The following is a 15,966-nucleotide window of genomic DNA, read 5'->3' as shown; positions in this document are numbered from 1 at the left end:
AGAATACGTGGACAGCATCACGACCTCCCAACATACACATGCAACCTCTGCCTAAACGTATTCGAGGAAGGCCCAAGTAACTGGCGGATACTGACTTCAAACGGTATTTAAACAAGTACCTTGACGAACAGTAGACACGGTTACCAAATCACGTGGCGACCAAAGGAGGAAAAGACCAGCATTAATTTTGCATTGTAAATTATTACATTGTTCTCATAGAAATATGTGCGGTTCAGTCGCATACGGCTCTATTGCATTATGCCCTTACATTAGCCCGCTTTATAGCCGAGACAAACGACTCGACCGCTTACTACTCGAGTAGAAACAAATCTCTAATCGTGAGTAAGCTCCAGAGCACAGCCGTAACCCTCGGACAGTGGTTCCGAAAATGGAGCATAGACATCAATCCAATGAAAAGCACAGCGGTGCTATTTAATAAGAAGAAACTTTACACGGATTCCCTCACGCATTAGGAGGAGGAATCTCATATCTCCAATCACCCTCTTCGGCCAACCCATACCCTAGACCAGGAAAGTCAAGTAACGGGGAGCCATCCTGGACGCATCCATAACATTCCGCCCACATATAAAATCAGTCCCCCATTATCTGTAAGCGGAGTAACATGTCCCTTCGGAACAAAGTGACAAGGTGACAAAACTTGCATAAGACCCGTCATGACTTTCGCTCACGCGGCCCGAGCACGCGCAGACACCCTCCAATCCCTACAATCCCGCTTTTGTAGGTTAGCCATCCTAGATACATCATTACGGATCCATCAGATCCAATAAGTCTTGGATTAGACGCCTTCAGCTCTAACACTAGGAGCAGGCTTAGGGACCCCGGTAACCGTACTCGTCGAATTTGGCAAAGAGTTCGACGTGCAACTTAGCCCATGCATCAGTCCACTGAGTTTCTTGCCGGATCTTCTCAGCGGGTCGCGATTCCGATCCGGTATTAGATTCAATCGTGAGCAGCTGCTCTTAAGTTGTTAGGTCTCCTTTGGAGGCGATCGGGCAGCGAATGTTGGCAAATGCCAGGCTTCCAGGCTGAGCCTAGCCCCCGGTAATCCCTCAATCATATATAAAAGCCGAGAAAAACTGTAGTAATCGAGTGGACTTTGAAAGCTTGGACGGTTCATTTGTCAAGAACTTTCTAATATATATCTGAGCCCATAAGTAGAACAACCTATAATTTCAATTTCAATAGAAAAAGTTTTTCTGGGATCTTCATTAAAATAATGTACAAATATATACACAGAAATACACACAAGATATAAAGAATAAACTAGTACCCTAACGTGAATGGAAAATAATGTTCATTTACTGCGCTAAGTGTAAATATCTTTTTTTGTAATTCCCAATATAACGCCAAGGTAGATGGCAATCGCCATCCATATTCCCATGGAAACGCCCATCCCCCGTGGTTTTATACATATATTTAAATGTTTCATACAGAAAGAATTAAGAATTTTGGATTTTCCTAAGATATAGAGTTATGCTCTCTGATCGATAAACTACCAGTAGTTTGTTTGTTTGTGTAAACACACTGCCGTATATATTATAGCTAATATATCCTACATTCACTAACAATTATAAAAAGTATCAATCCGGATTATACACTATTTTTATGAGAAATTTCATTCAAATCTTTTCCGCCATTTTTGCGTGATTGATTAACAAACTTTCATATCTTCTTCTTCTTCTCCATCGCTCCCTCATTGCTGAGGATCGTGACTCCGTTTTAGCTTGTCGACTGTCAGCCTCCATCGGTTCCGGTCAGATGCCTGGTGAAGTGCAGCGCTAAGTGGTCCGCTGGTTTGCTCGGAGATCTGGTCGGACCAACGTTTGGGGCTCCGGCCTCTAGGACGTTTTCCTTCTACTTTCCCAGTGACCATCAGACGTTCCAATTTGTCTACACCTCTGCGGGCAACGTGGCCAAAGTAGCGCATTATGCGTTGCAGACAGGTGGCAGACAGGCGTTGAGCGTTCTCCATTTTAAGCTGATGTAGGACCGAGATGTTCGTGCGGTGGGCTGTCCATGGAATCCTTAATAGGCGGCGCCAGCACCACATTTCAAAAGCATCAACTCTGTTTCGGTCAGCTGCTTTTATGGTCCATGTTTCTGCTCCATAGAGAGCGATTGGAAAGACCAGTGAGTGCACAAGATGTATTTTGGTCCTATTCGAAATATTACGATCTTTCCAAACTTTCATATCAATCTATTCCTTATTATTTATAATTATAATACACGAGAATACATTTTTATCCTTATCCTATTATAAAATAATGTTAGTAACATCTTTCAGTACTATAGTGCTGGGAAATGCCAGTTCCAATAATTATCTTCGTTCTCTAAATTACACACTGTATGCCCCGTGTAAAGGCTCGACTTGCTCAGGACCATGATTGAGGACGACAACTTAAGATTTTGTCTGGATGAAGTCTGGGTAAAGTATAATAACGTTTAAAGGTCTTTCAAATAGAAAATAATATGCAATAATAGAACTGGGCGTGACCTAGTAGTGGACTTTTAGCGGTCAGGTCGCCGTCAAGTGCTAAACGAAAAACGGTAACAACCTAAACAGCTTACACAAATATGTGACCGTTACCGACTTTATTTATACCAGATACACTACTGTACTCTCATTTTGTCGTCAAACGTACCATCTTCCGGTCTAGTGGAAAATATTTGACCCAATTTCGATAAACGTTTTTAGTAAAACACTAATACAATGATGCGAAAATCTTATTTGATTATAATAACAGTTTTCGTAGCTGTTACGGCAAATACGATATATAATACGCACGATTTAGTAGCAGATGAATTTGACAATGATCTGGACCATCACGAAGAAAGAGAAGGAAGAATATGTAAGTACACATTTTTTTATTTAGAATTGTGCACAGCAATGCGATAAATCCAGCTATTGCGATTAAATAGAGCAATATTAAGGGGAAAAAATACAATTTCAATGTGCCCTCTGATTTAAAGTGGTAAATGTCGTTTACTTTGATCTCAACGCCGATGTTAAACCAGCTCGAGAGGTAGAAGTCAGTGCCGTTATTGTACATTATAAATAAAATCGTTTAGGTGTTTTGCAGGGCAAATTAATTTTCACACCCGATCCGGTGGGCCGAATGGTAAATAGTCGACGTCGCCCTAAACGTCATTACGGATCCTCCCGATCCATTAACGGTGATTTTAGGTACCTCAAGCACCGGTCACCGTCCTCGCCGAACCCGTCGCTTGTGACGAAGGGCTCGACGAGTAAATTAACCCATAACCAATAACACAGCCCACTGAGTTTCTCGCCGGATCTTTTCAGTGGGTCGCGTTTCCGATTCGGTGATAGATTCTGCGAAGCACTGCTCTTGCTAGGACTAGTGTTAGCAACACTCCGGTTTGAGCCCTGTGCGCTCACCTACATGTTAGGGCGAATCTGAAATAGCCTCTCAAGGTTAACAGCATAGGTAGGAAGAAAAAACACAAGGTCGTATTTGATAATGCTATTTACACCTCAAGAGCAAATGCTTTTAATTCGTAAAAAGAATTCATCTCCCTCAATAGTTCTACTAAAGCTAATACTTAATCCGAACCTGACATCTGTCTGCCATATTATTTTACATAAATTACCATGCCATAAGGATTAGGAATTATCTAGAACTTTTTTATGGCAAGACGCAATGTATGTTATATAAATAATACTATTGAAACGCATTTCAGTATTTCCATTTGTAAGTATCGTCCGTTTCGCGAACACGGACTGTTCGTCAACCAATACAATGAATGGTATATGTTTGGCGCGACGAGAATGCAACAACCTTAATGGAACCATCACGGGAACTTGTGCTTCTAGGAGAGGAAGATGTTGTGTTGGTAATTCCCACCGATTATTCGATGTTTTTTTACATAATTTTAAATTATATTTTAAGCAGATAATACAATTAGGTACTTGCTAAATCTGCTTATCGGGAAAATTTTCGTTTAAAACCATAAAATATGAATATTTTCGCAACCACCTGACTTTGTTTTGATTGACTTTTTTTAATATTACAAATACTTTTTTGACTACAAGCAATCATGGCTGTAACAGGCTATTCATGAAATAAAATGTAGGTTAAAAATTTTAGTTTTTATTTGACCTCATAAAATTTTGTTACAGCTCATGACTGTTTTTCATCTCTTCCAACTTATGTGTTATAATGCATTTAAATTGTAATTTTATCTGATAATGCTGTTTTGCAGTTTCCCGCACGTGTGGCTCTACAACGAACGTAAACAATACATACTTCACAAGCCCCGGTTATCCGGCAGCGTATGCTGGTGGACAAGCATGTACACTTATTGTTAACAGATGCAACAACATCTGCCAAGTAATATAATAAATTACAAAAACCTTATTCGTTTTTCATAGTTTGTAAATGGGCTAGTGAGTGCTGCCTCGACTACCTATTGTTGTGGTTATCAGAGCTCATAAACACAACCTGAATGCTGCTACCACACTTGAGAAATGAGGTCGATTTCGCAATTGTGTTGAATTCGTGGTTATCCTACTCATCAACTCAAAAAGCATCAGGACATCGCTGATAAAATTAGAAGGATGGCTGTACCCTACCGCACCAGAATAAAATCTAGACTAGCATCAGTACCGCGAACTAAGATCCATTAACATGGTTTAAGATATACATATATTTGAATTCATGTGTTTTGCAGCTTCGTATAGATTTTCTGGATTTCGTGATAGCACAGCCTGATGGTGATGGTGTCTGTGTCACGGATTCTATCACTATTACTGGTGGAAACACGATAGTTCCACCGTTGTGCGGCGACCTCACAGGACAAACGATTTTCGTAGATTTTAACGGAAATGCAGCGATTACAATTGCTGTGACAGCCACTCTGGCTACCACTTTTTCAAGGAGATGGAATATGAGACTTACTCAATTGGGATGCGATTGTCCTGGCTTAGGTAAACTATTATAGGCTAGTCATAAATACTCTATTTTCATTTGTTTGTTTCTGATAAACAAAAATAGACACAACTAAAATCTTACATTATCAGAAAAGGGTCGGAACATCTACAAACTATGTCCGATCCTTTAGTACCTTTAAGCTTACAGAGAAACATTAGTTACAAACACAGTGTAATGCATCGCATGCTTCAAGAGGTCGTTTGAAGAATTGTTCAAGACGGCCTATATAAATATTTTAGATTGTTATTAACCTGAAAGGAAATGTCTACCTAATTTTAGCATCATTTATTTTACAGCTCCTAATGGTTGCCTGCAGTATTACACAGGAATTACGGACACCATAAATAGTTTCAATTACGGTACAGGAGCTAATACGGTTCTCAGTGGCTCCTTGGTCACAGGCACTAGACAAATTGCGAATTTGAATTACGGTATTTGTATTCGAATGGAGGCTGGATATTGTGCTATACAATACGCTCAGGTAAGCTATAACAGAACAAACATTGCTTATCCGAAAATATAAGTGCAATCAATAGAGAGGACCATATTAGGAGTTTACCTGCGAGATCGAATTATGAATGAGGAGTACCTATTCGCAGGAGAACCATGGTAACCGACATAGCTCGAAGGATAGTGCGATTGAAGTGGCAGTGGGCAAGGCTTTGGCTTTGGATTTACTGGTGGTAGGACCTCTTGTGAGTCCGCACGGGTAGGTACCACGACCCTGCCTATTTCTGCCGTGAAGCAGCAATGCGTTTCGGTTTGAAGGGTGGGGCAGCCGTTGTAACTATACTGAGACCTTAGAACTTATATCTCAAAGTGGGTGGCACATTTACGTTGTAGATGTCTATGGGCTCCGGTAACCACTTAACACCAGGTGGGCTGTGAGCTCGTCTACCCATTTAAGCAATAAAAAATAAAAAAAAGGCTCTTTACTCGTAAAACAGATAACAGGCCAAAAAATTCTCGAGTAACAACCCCATACTGTAAAACGCAGTGTGTAGACCTCCCACGACCTGCTGAAGGTCCCGGGACTTCGCTGGATGCGAACAGCACTGAACCGGCCGTAATGGCGATCATGGGAGAGGCCTGTGTCCAATAGTGAACGTCCCTGGGCTGATGATGATGAATATGAATGCCACTCTGAGATACGTGAATTCAATTTAATCTTTAACACGGAACGCCCAACTGTATTGCATGGCGGTACATACCCATGCAGGCTCCCAATACGCCCAACTACCAAAGAAACACTTCCATGGCTCAAGTCAAAAGATATGCATTCATTGTCTATCGATAGGCTTTTGTAATTTGTTTAATATTTATCCCGGTATCTACTGAAGGTAAGCCGAATTTTAATTATGTTCAGACAGGGAACGATGTGTACTCGTTCACGGTAACAGGCGACGTAGAGGGTGCCGACAATACAGTACTGGGCACAGCGGTGGGGGCAGTCAACGACGGCGCTTGTGTTACGGATTTCGTCGTGATACCAAACCCTGTTGTTGCCGCCACTGCAGTACCAGTTGGCACTGACCGCTTTTGCGGTCTTGGATTTGTCCCGGTCCAAAGTAAGTACCTAGCTTCAGTTTGTTGAGTTTTTTGATTTGACAGTTGCTTTCTACTTGACTACTAACCAATGAGGCCACTAAGATTTAGAAACAGACTTGACGTTTCATATCGTATTACTCGGAAGTGTTCAAAACATAATGGTATTCGCTGATTCTGACCTTGATTTCGATTGGCGGTAGTTCTTTTGACGTTCAATAAGTATGTACTTTCATTTATGCTGAATAATTTTTTTTTGATTTGATTTGATTAAAGTGATCACAAAACTAAACCACAACTTAAAACGCATAGGCACAGATATCATCTATATTCAGATATAAAAAAAAAGTTACAAAAACAACATATCTTATTATAATCCAATTACCCGAATGTCTCGCACCTATAACGAACTAGCAAAGTCGTCAACTGAATTGAATGTTTTTACATATAAATTAGCGATGTTTATAAAAATGATCAAGGGCATCCTCTATGTTAATAGTAGATTAGGTAGTGTAATTGTTTAATGTTTAATGTGATTTCCTTTGTGATTGTGATTTATTGTTACTTCCTTACATTAAAAGTTGAATTGGTTATCGTTATCGTGCTGTCTTGTCCTATGGTAAAGTTGTAATGAACATTGTGTACTTAGCACATTTGTCTTGATTAGTTGTGCGGGCATGGCTTATATTAAAATCCAATTTTATTTACTTGTTGTTATTCATTGTGTATCTTTTCTTTTCTAGCTTGTAATGCGTATTATGTGCCTAATAAATAAATATACTTAAATTCGGAAGAAAAAATAAATCATGATCTTGTGGTGAACCTATTCCCGCACCAATTTTATAAATTATACCGATCGTCGCTATTGTTGATCGAAGCTCGAGATTAACAGACTCCATCTCTATCTACAGAAGCGAGGGCCTTGAACACAGAATACAGTTTCTTAATCAACATCCACAAACAGAAAAAACGTAGTTCATGTTTCTAAGAGATTTTCATTCCACAGCTGGAGCCAAGCCTTTTGTTCTGTACGTGGTGACAGACGGCAATGAAGGTGCCACCGCAACCACCCCTCCGGACGTGGCCAATCGTGGTTTCTCTCTGACGTACACCCAAATCGCGTGCTGAGATTAACAATAACAAAAATAAAAAAGAACTTTGAAATTAGTCTGTACTTAAATTTAATGAAAAATTAACAGCTGGCCTAAAGGTCCATACCAGGCCATAATATCAAAAAAAAAAATTAACTGCCTAAGCCACTTCAAAAAAAATTGAGCATTATTTGAACTATAACGTTTTAAGATACGGAATTATATAATTGGATATAATAATATTCATAGTATCAAAACGTTTGTTTAGTATATAACTGTTCTTGATAGTTAATAAGGGTACACGATTTTTTGAAAGGCAAACTTTAATTTTTATTTCATATTAATTATCGTTTACTTTTCGAAATTTAAATGGTTTAGTGTATAATTATGAGTTAGTATGCGACACATGCCTCCGGTAGATATATTTATTTAGAAAATAAAAACATTTAACAACAATTAATGCCTTTAATTTCAAGAAATAACATCACATTAGTTTAATACTTCCGTGTAGTTGAGCTTTGCTCTCAACAATCTCTTACACAATGACCATTTTTTTGAAACTAATGTTCACTGTAATGTTGCATGCTACAAAAAACGATTACCTATCGTTCGTTTCGCACAATATCCTTGGCCAATGCGAAACGAGATCTCGAGTGTAATAGAATTCATATTTTATAAACTACATACATGCAACAAAATTAACTTAGAATCATAACAACTTAACATACATACATATATATTTATGTGAAATTACAGTTTTTTTTTTAATTTATATATTGTCAATTACTTCTAATCAATTAAAATCATATTTCATTAACTTTTGAAATAGAAAGGTAACGCATAAACAACGGTCACCTATCGTATTAATGAAATTATCACATGTTTTTAGTTATTTTTGACTACTAATCGACTGCTAAAATATTTCTAGAACTTGCCTTCCAACTCTTTAAGCTTAACTTAACACAGAAATATATATATATATATATTTTGGGTTTTTTATTGAAATTATACAATTTTAATGAATTAGAAATGTGAAAAGAAACGTGATGAATGATTTTGTACTGTTTTATTTTTAATTTAATGCTTCTTCGACAAAAGGGATATAATAGTTATAGATTATTAACCAAAATAATCAGAAACTACCAAGTGTGAAGAAAAAGAACTAAATGACTGAACATGACTTCTGTGGTTCTAAGCTTATTGGTGTCCCAATAAGTTCCCGCCACTTTAGTGAAGATCATCATTATAAAAGATTACAAGATAGACTAACAAGTCAAGTAACCAATGGTGGTAAACAGTTTTTTTTTATGAGCTCGTACATTTTATTACAATCTATTCGCATTTAATGAATCTAACTATAAATGAAAATGAATAACTTTTGACATAACAGTATCTCGTAATCTTAGTGAAGCAACAATACTGTAGAATATTAAATAACACAACGAATTCGACAGAGTGGGAACGACGTTATCACCTTAAAGCGGACCATGCCAAACTATCTAGGTAGTCACAAACAAAAGACGTTTATTTTCAATATCATAATTTTATGCATTTTAGTTTCAACAATACTACTGAACGTTTCTAAAAGAGCACGAGTAAGCGTTACCACCCCGAGGGCGATACCATTATTCCCAACCTGTGTGTAAATTTAAAAAAAAAAGTATAAGGCACATGAATATGAATGAGATGGATTATGCGTGAGCTATTTCTACTTTACCCATCCTGCTCTCTATTGCGTTTTTAACATCATCATACCACTTCGCGATTTGAGTATTGTTTCTTAAATCTTTGAATGCCATGCAACCTTCAATGCTACTTAACACTCCGTACACAGTGATATCTGCTAAATTAGGGACATCCCCTCCAAAAAATCGTTTTCCTTTTTTGTTTACTGCGATAGTCCATTCATTTGCTGCATCATAAAGAGACTGACGAACATCATCACTAATATTGTGTCTGAAATTAAAACAATCAAGGCTTCAAAATTAGCATTAACGGCCGTCTGGTGTAGTGGTAAGTGACATGGCCACTACACAAGGGGGTCGCGGGTTCGAATCCCGCCAAGGGAAGATATTTGTATGATAAATATAAAATATCTTTTATGTATCGTATATGTGTTATAATAAAAATCTTACATTTATTTCCATTATCTGGTACCTGTAACACAAGTTCTTTACGAACTTAGCACGGGACCTGTTCACGTGGCGTGATTGTTACTAAAATAAGTCATCATTCATCATTATCCTGTCCTTCTCCCAGTCACCAGGGGTCGGCGCAACATGTTTTCTCCTTCCATACTCTTCTATCATATACCATTTCTTCGCTCACTCCCCTCCTACCCATATCGTCTTTCACACAATCCATCCATTTCTTCTTAGGTCTACCTCTTCCTCTAAATCCTTCCAAATTCATAGTCACACTCTCTTAACAACTTCATTTTCATTCAGTCTCATCACATGTCCATACCATCCCAAACGTGCACTCCTCAACTTCTCTGTCACAGGTGCCACTTTCAGACTTCCTCTAACATATTCATTCCGTATTCTATCCATTCTCGTTACTCCACACATCCATCGCAACATTCGCATCTCTGCTGCATGCAATCGCCTTTCATCATGTTACTAAAATAAGTATTATATAAAAAATAAAAAACCTCCGGCATTTATACCTAAAATCACTGTTTAAAAAAAATTACTTTACAAGTGTGACATGGACCAGAAGTCTAAAAACGGGTCGCGGCATTTACGCTAATGTTTTTGAGCTATGGCAACTTATCACTAGGGGGCCCGTGAGCTCGTTGACCCATCTGAGCAAAAAAAATAATATTGATATTGAACTACAACCATTATGAAATGGAATGTCGTTTTTGCTCTAAACGGTAGTATTATTTACATATTAATTTACCTTTTCTTAAGTCGTTTGGCAATCATCCACATAGCTGCAGCTCCGACATAAACCATGAGTGCACATTCCCAGTCCGGGAACGATTCTTTCCAGCGCCCCGCTTGTTCAAACCATTTGAATGTTTCTAAAGCTTCACCCGGTGTCCGATAAACATTTGGTGATAATGTGTGCACCAGAACAGTGTCAGCCCATTGGCGCCATTTCCGTTCTTCTCTGTAATTATTATTAACATCCAATGTTTTATTTAGTTATATTGTTTGACTATTTTTAGCTACCAAATTGGCACTAGTACTTCAGGCAAGGCAAAAAAATCATAAATAAAACGATTGTAATAAGTTTATGATTACTAGAATTACAAAAAATTGTTTGCAAATGATCCTGAAATCCCAATAGGAAAGCTCCCTATAAAAAGTGCCATTTTTTACAGTGTCAAATATGAAAACTTCACACTACAGTATTAAAAATATGAGCAATTGTTGCAGTTAAATTATCATAATTTTCTTTGCTCACTAATGGGAAAAAATAAAAAGAAAGCTCCAAATTATTATAATCTGGAAGTGTTTCGCACTAGGCACAAAAAAGCTTCAAGCTGAAAATAAGTAAATCTTGCAACAAGCTTTTACATCATGTAAATTGCATGATGTAATAAATAACTTTAAGGGTTTGATTTCAACTCCAATTTTCTTTTTCTTTTTTAGTGCAGGTGAAAACAAAAAATTGTTATAAAAAGTTTTCATGTTATAAATTTATTTCTTATATTAGAATTTTAAGAAATGTAGGTTTTTCCATTTTTATGGCTTGGCTGTCTTGTTTATTGTGCGAAATAATATTAATAGTTGAAAATGCAAGATATAAAAGCCACTGAAGTTACTAGGTCACCTGAAGTAAAACTAGGCAAACATCTGAAGCAAACATATTCCCAAAACATTACGAGTCAAATAAAATTCAATTCAAAAATCATTAACGTTATGCCAAGGACACAAAATAGTTTCAAAAGCTAGTGAAGGCAAATAGTAAGTACTAATACCCATATTATATCCTGTCCTAAAACTATATCAGATAAAATTTAGACTGTGTTTAGTACAAAAAATATTTTCTATACATAATTTTCTTAAAGTAGGTAATTGTTATAGTTGGTTTTATCCACATTTGCAGTGTTAAAAACTAAGGACATTGAGCTAAATCCAAACTAATAAACTATCTATCTACTGGTGGTAGGACCTCATGTGAGTCCGCACAGGTAGGTACCACCACCCCGCCTATTTCTGCCGTGAAGCAGTAATGCTTTTCTGCTTGAAGGGTGGGGCAGCCGTTGTAACTATACTGAGACCTTAGAACTTATATCTCAAGGTCGGTGGTACATTTGCGTTGTAAATGTCTATGGGCTCCAGTAACCACTTAACACCAGGTGGGCTATGAGCTCGTCCACCCATCTAAGCAATAAATAAATAAAAAACGATCACAATTATCTGTGATATTTTATTTTACCATTCACATTGTTTTATTTGTGTAAATTAATTCTTGAGTGCACACCAATTTACATGCTTACAGCACATTCTACAAATATCCTGTAATGGTGATAAAACTTCATAGAAAGTGAATAATTTTAATGTGTTTGATTAAGAGAATATATCAGATAAGGTCAGTAGAGACAGACAAGAGATACTCTACCTATAACAATGTGAAATTATGCAACTTGATAAAAAAAAAAAAAAATTAATAAACTTCATACTAGACAAATGATTTACAGGCAACTTTAAACAGTGTTTTTGCATTTTTTTAAATATGACTTAAGAAATTGCAATGAAATTAACATGCAAATTTCACATATATGTATGTATATCATAGGGCTTGTTGCACTGAATATATAAAAAATGGCATCTTCTAATCGCAGCTTCAAATTCATTGGATGTTTTACTAGCAACTATCAAGTTTATCTTTTGACTGTTGAAACTCTTATTGTAGTTTGAAACCATGTTTCATTTTTCCAAAACCAGCAAGATTATTTCATTACAATAAAATAAAAACACTGACTCACAATTCTGCAGACTTCTCGTTGTCATTACTTAATGGAGAATTATGCATTATGAAATATTTATTGGTAATTTCTGTTATGTTCTTCCCTGCATCATTAACAAATTGAGATACAGGATAAAATTTAATGATTTCAGTTAATTGAGATTTTTTGTCTAATAAATATGTTTCAAGGATAGATATTATTGCTGTACTATCAAGTAATTGCTGAAAGATTAAAATCATAATTAGTAACTCATATTTGATTGATTTTAGCAACATCATTTTACATAATGTTTTACATACCTGGTACCCTCCATCCACTTTAGCGAGGACAATAGGCACTTTTTTATAACCAGACCACTTGATTGCTTGACGAAGTACAGCATCAACTTCAACTACCTCATAACTGATACCACGGGCATCAAGATAGGCACGGACTTTACAGCAAAATGGACAGGTTCTGTATTGGAACAGAACTAAGCTAAGATTACTAGTATCTGAATCATTTATAACCTGCAAAGTTTAAAAGATATATTTAATATTTATGTAATACAATGTGAACAAGGAAATAATTTATTTCTGAGCTATACAACTTTTATTGCAATAACTTATTAAACTGTTATTTAATGTAATTAGCATTGTTACATAACATTCAAATATTTTAATCAATAAATTCAATCAATTATCCTCACAAATATAACAAATTCATATAAGTTTAAGCATTTTTCTTGGACATCATTAAGCAATAGTGTCATTATTAATACAAACAAATAAATAAATAAATATATATTATGCACTGAGGGGAAGGCCACATGTTGGAATATAATAAGGAGCATTTTTATTATGTAACTTTTAATTTGTAATTGTGACTTGAGCTGAAAAATTCTAAGATGTTCCTATGTGAATGATTTTATTAACAGGATGGCTCCTGATTGGCATACTGGAGGCAATGGGAGCCAATGTGTGAAGAATTTTTCATATAATATTATGTAATTGTTTGAAACTAGACTAATTCACTATCACACAAACATTTTATTAACAAATTAAAGTGATGTTCAATAATCATAAAAATACATATTTTTATATTTTTTTATGAGCAACTTCAATTTCCACTGTTATAACAGTATTAAAATTTTGATTTGAAATGAAATGTTTTAAATAATATTATTATACTCAAATTTTCTCAAAATTACAAAATACATGGGCACTGTATTAATTATAAGCATTCTGTTGTGTAGTATAAATTTTCACAATCAAATTATGTCTGTAAATTTTTGTATGTAAGTGGAGAGACACTGGAGCTTGTTGATTCGACAGTTTTTCTTGGTATAACAGTTGATTCCAGGCTGCAGTGGGGTCCTCACATATGCAAGTTAGCGAATAGACTTAGTTCTGCAGCGTTTGCGGTAAAAAAAATACGAACGTATACTGATGAAGATACGGCACGTCTAGTTTATTTCAGTTATTTTCATAGTGTTATGTCCTATGGCATTTTGCTATGGGGCAATGCTGCCGATGTTGAAACGATTTTCATCCTGCAGAAGAGGGCTATTCGTGCTATTTATAATATGCACCCGAGGGAATCCTTGAGGGACAAGTTTAAGGAAATCAAAATTCTAACTTTAGCGTCCCAATACATTTTTGAAAATTTATTGTACGTGCGTAAAAACATTGTAGAATTCCCCAGAGTCTGCGATTTGCATAATGTGAACACTAGGAACAAACATAGGCTTGCGTTGCCGGCGGCTCGAATTAAGAAAATAAGCAACTCTTTCAGGGGGCTGGGTGTACAGCTTTTCAACAAGATCCCACAAAACGTTCAACTACTACCTGTTCATAGATTTAAGAAAACTGTCAAGGAACGTTTGTGCAACAAGGCATATTATAAAGTTAAGGATTTTTTACTAGATGGCACTACGTGGGAATGAGGCGTTCGCTCCTGGCCTTTTCATTTTTCATTATTATTATTATTTATTTGAATTGTATTTTTTTGACTTGTTTTTTTGTATACTGTAAATATGTTTTCTTGTTTAAAAAAAAAGAAAATAGTTGAGAAAATACAAAAAAAAAAAAAAAAGCCCGCTGAGTTTGTTTCGCCGGTTCTTCTCAGGACTGTGGCTTTTTTTGGAACCGGTGGTAGAGTTAACATTTTCTTTTACATTTTGACATTCAACAAGTGTGTTTTTGATGACATCCAAGTTGAAATAAATGATTTTGAATTTGAATTTGAATATGTTAGAAAGTAATATTCTAGCTAAATATCTCTTACACTAATAAAAAGATGTACATTACTATTCTCTACTCAACTCCACAGGGCCATACTCTTTTATGTAACCAAGAACATTTTTTTCCTAGATTGAAAATAAATAAATATATATAATATATTGAAAATGGCTATTTTTTTTCTCATTTGTAGGTACTTTATTTTATGTAATTTAAAAACTATTATTAGAATAAGTAATTTTTCTCTTACACAATACTGCGGTGTGTACTTGGGTGCTTGCTTTAAAAATGCATATTCTTCGTTTTCTTGAGGAAGTGTACGTTTTTTCGCGTTTATTTTGTAATGTGTATAACCTCCATAGCCAGCTCCAACAAGAACTCCTATCCCGGCACTGATGAGTGTTAACCTCACCGTCGATCTAGGCCGTGACTTAGTGGAAAATAATGTTTTAGATTGCTGCAAATTCTCTTTCAGCGACGGAACCACAATTTTTCTTAATAGTGTTAATGTTGATCGCCACATTTTGATCAGTTTATCCTGTTAATTTAGTTAATATTGTAGATAGTTAAGCTTATCACGAGAATACTAATTTACTGGCTTGATTGAAAATTAAGCCATTTCAACAGAAAATAAATCCCTAAGTTTCTTCTTTGCAGGCAAGACTAACCGCTAGCCGCCTATGTGTAATAAGCCAACAACAACTCATAGGTCATGGAAAGACTACTTATGTACAGTAGAAAATAGTAGAAACTGTATTATAATTAATTATGTGTATAATCTATGATAGGGACTGTTTTTGTAAAATTTCCTGTATTTTCGATAGTAGAAAGTAGAAGCATAATGTTTACTACCCTTCACTGCCAGCTATCTTTAATTATCTATGGCTACCATTTTCTTGTTTTTTTTCCTGCCTAAGCTGATGGTCTTGAGACACCTTAACAGCGTAACCGGGCGAACTTAATGTGTCTTAAACTGAACACACAAAGAAAAGTGGGATCGTACATTAGTTGACTAGGTATATTTTTTTAACTATTGCTTCAAATTGTCTTTATGCGGCACCATATTCAAATAGCAGCTAATATAACGACTATATTCTCTCGTCACTGCCGTAGGAAAAAAGACATATCGTAGCACTGAGGAAACACCATGGAATCGAATGGTAGTCGGTAAGATGATTTCTGGAAAAGATAGATTAGACAGATGCATATAGATT

General features: G+C 36.0%; 2 protein-coding genes across 2 annotated transcripts; one reads left to right on the top strand and one right to left on the bottom strand.

Moving 5' to 3' along the window:
• Nucleotides 1-1,227: 1,227 nt before the first annotated feature.
• Nucleotides 1,228-9,394, top strand: LOC114246937 (uncharacterized). Its single transcript, XM_028179698.2, has 7 exons — nt 1,228-2,870; nt 3,724-3,876; nt 4,246-4,373; nt 4,714-4,969; nt 5,270-5,454; nt 6,340-6,541; nt 7,525-9,394. Exons 1-7 carry the CDS (start codon nt 2,732-2,734, stop codon nt 7,644-7,646), a joined length of 1,185 nt encoding a protein of 394 aa, XP_028035499.2. The 5' UTR covers nt 1,228-2,731; the 3' UTR covers nt 7,647-9,394.
• Su(P) (prostaglandin E synthase Su(P)) lies at nt 8,061-15,586 on the bottom strand. Its single transcript, XM_028179697.2, has 5 exons — nt 15,003-15,586; nt 12,833-13,042; nt 12,552-12,754; nt 10,514-10,726; nt 8,061-9,565 (listed from the first exon to the last, which is right to left on the bottom strand). The coding sequence occupies exons 1-5, from the start codon at nt 15,273-15,275 to the stop codon at nt 9,301-9,303; spliced, it is 1,164 nt and encodes a 387-aa protein (XP_028035498.2). The 5' UTR covers nt 15,276-15,586; the 3' UTR covers nt 8,061-9,300.
• Nucleotides 15,587-15,966: the final 380 nt, after the last annotated feature.

Source organism: Bombyx mandarina, chromosome 01, assembly GCF_030267445.1.
Source record: "Bombyx mandarina strain Sakado chromosome 01, ASM3026744v2".
Classification (NCBI taxonomy): Eukaryota; Metazoa; Arthropoda; class Insecta; order Lepidoptera; family Bombycidae; genus Bombyx; species Bombyx mandarina.
Note: the sequence above shows the minus strand (reverse complement) of the source record. Positions and strands in the feature narration are given on the sequence as shown.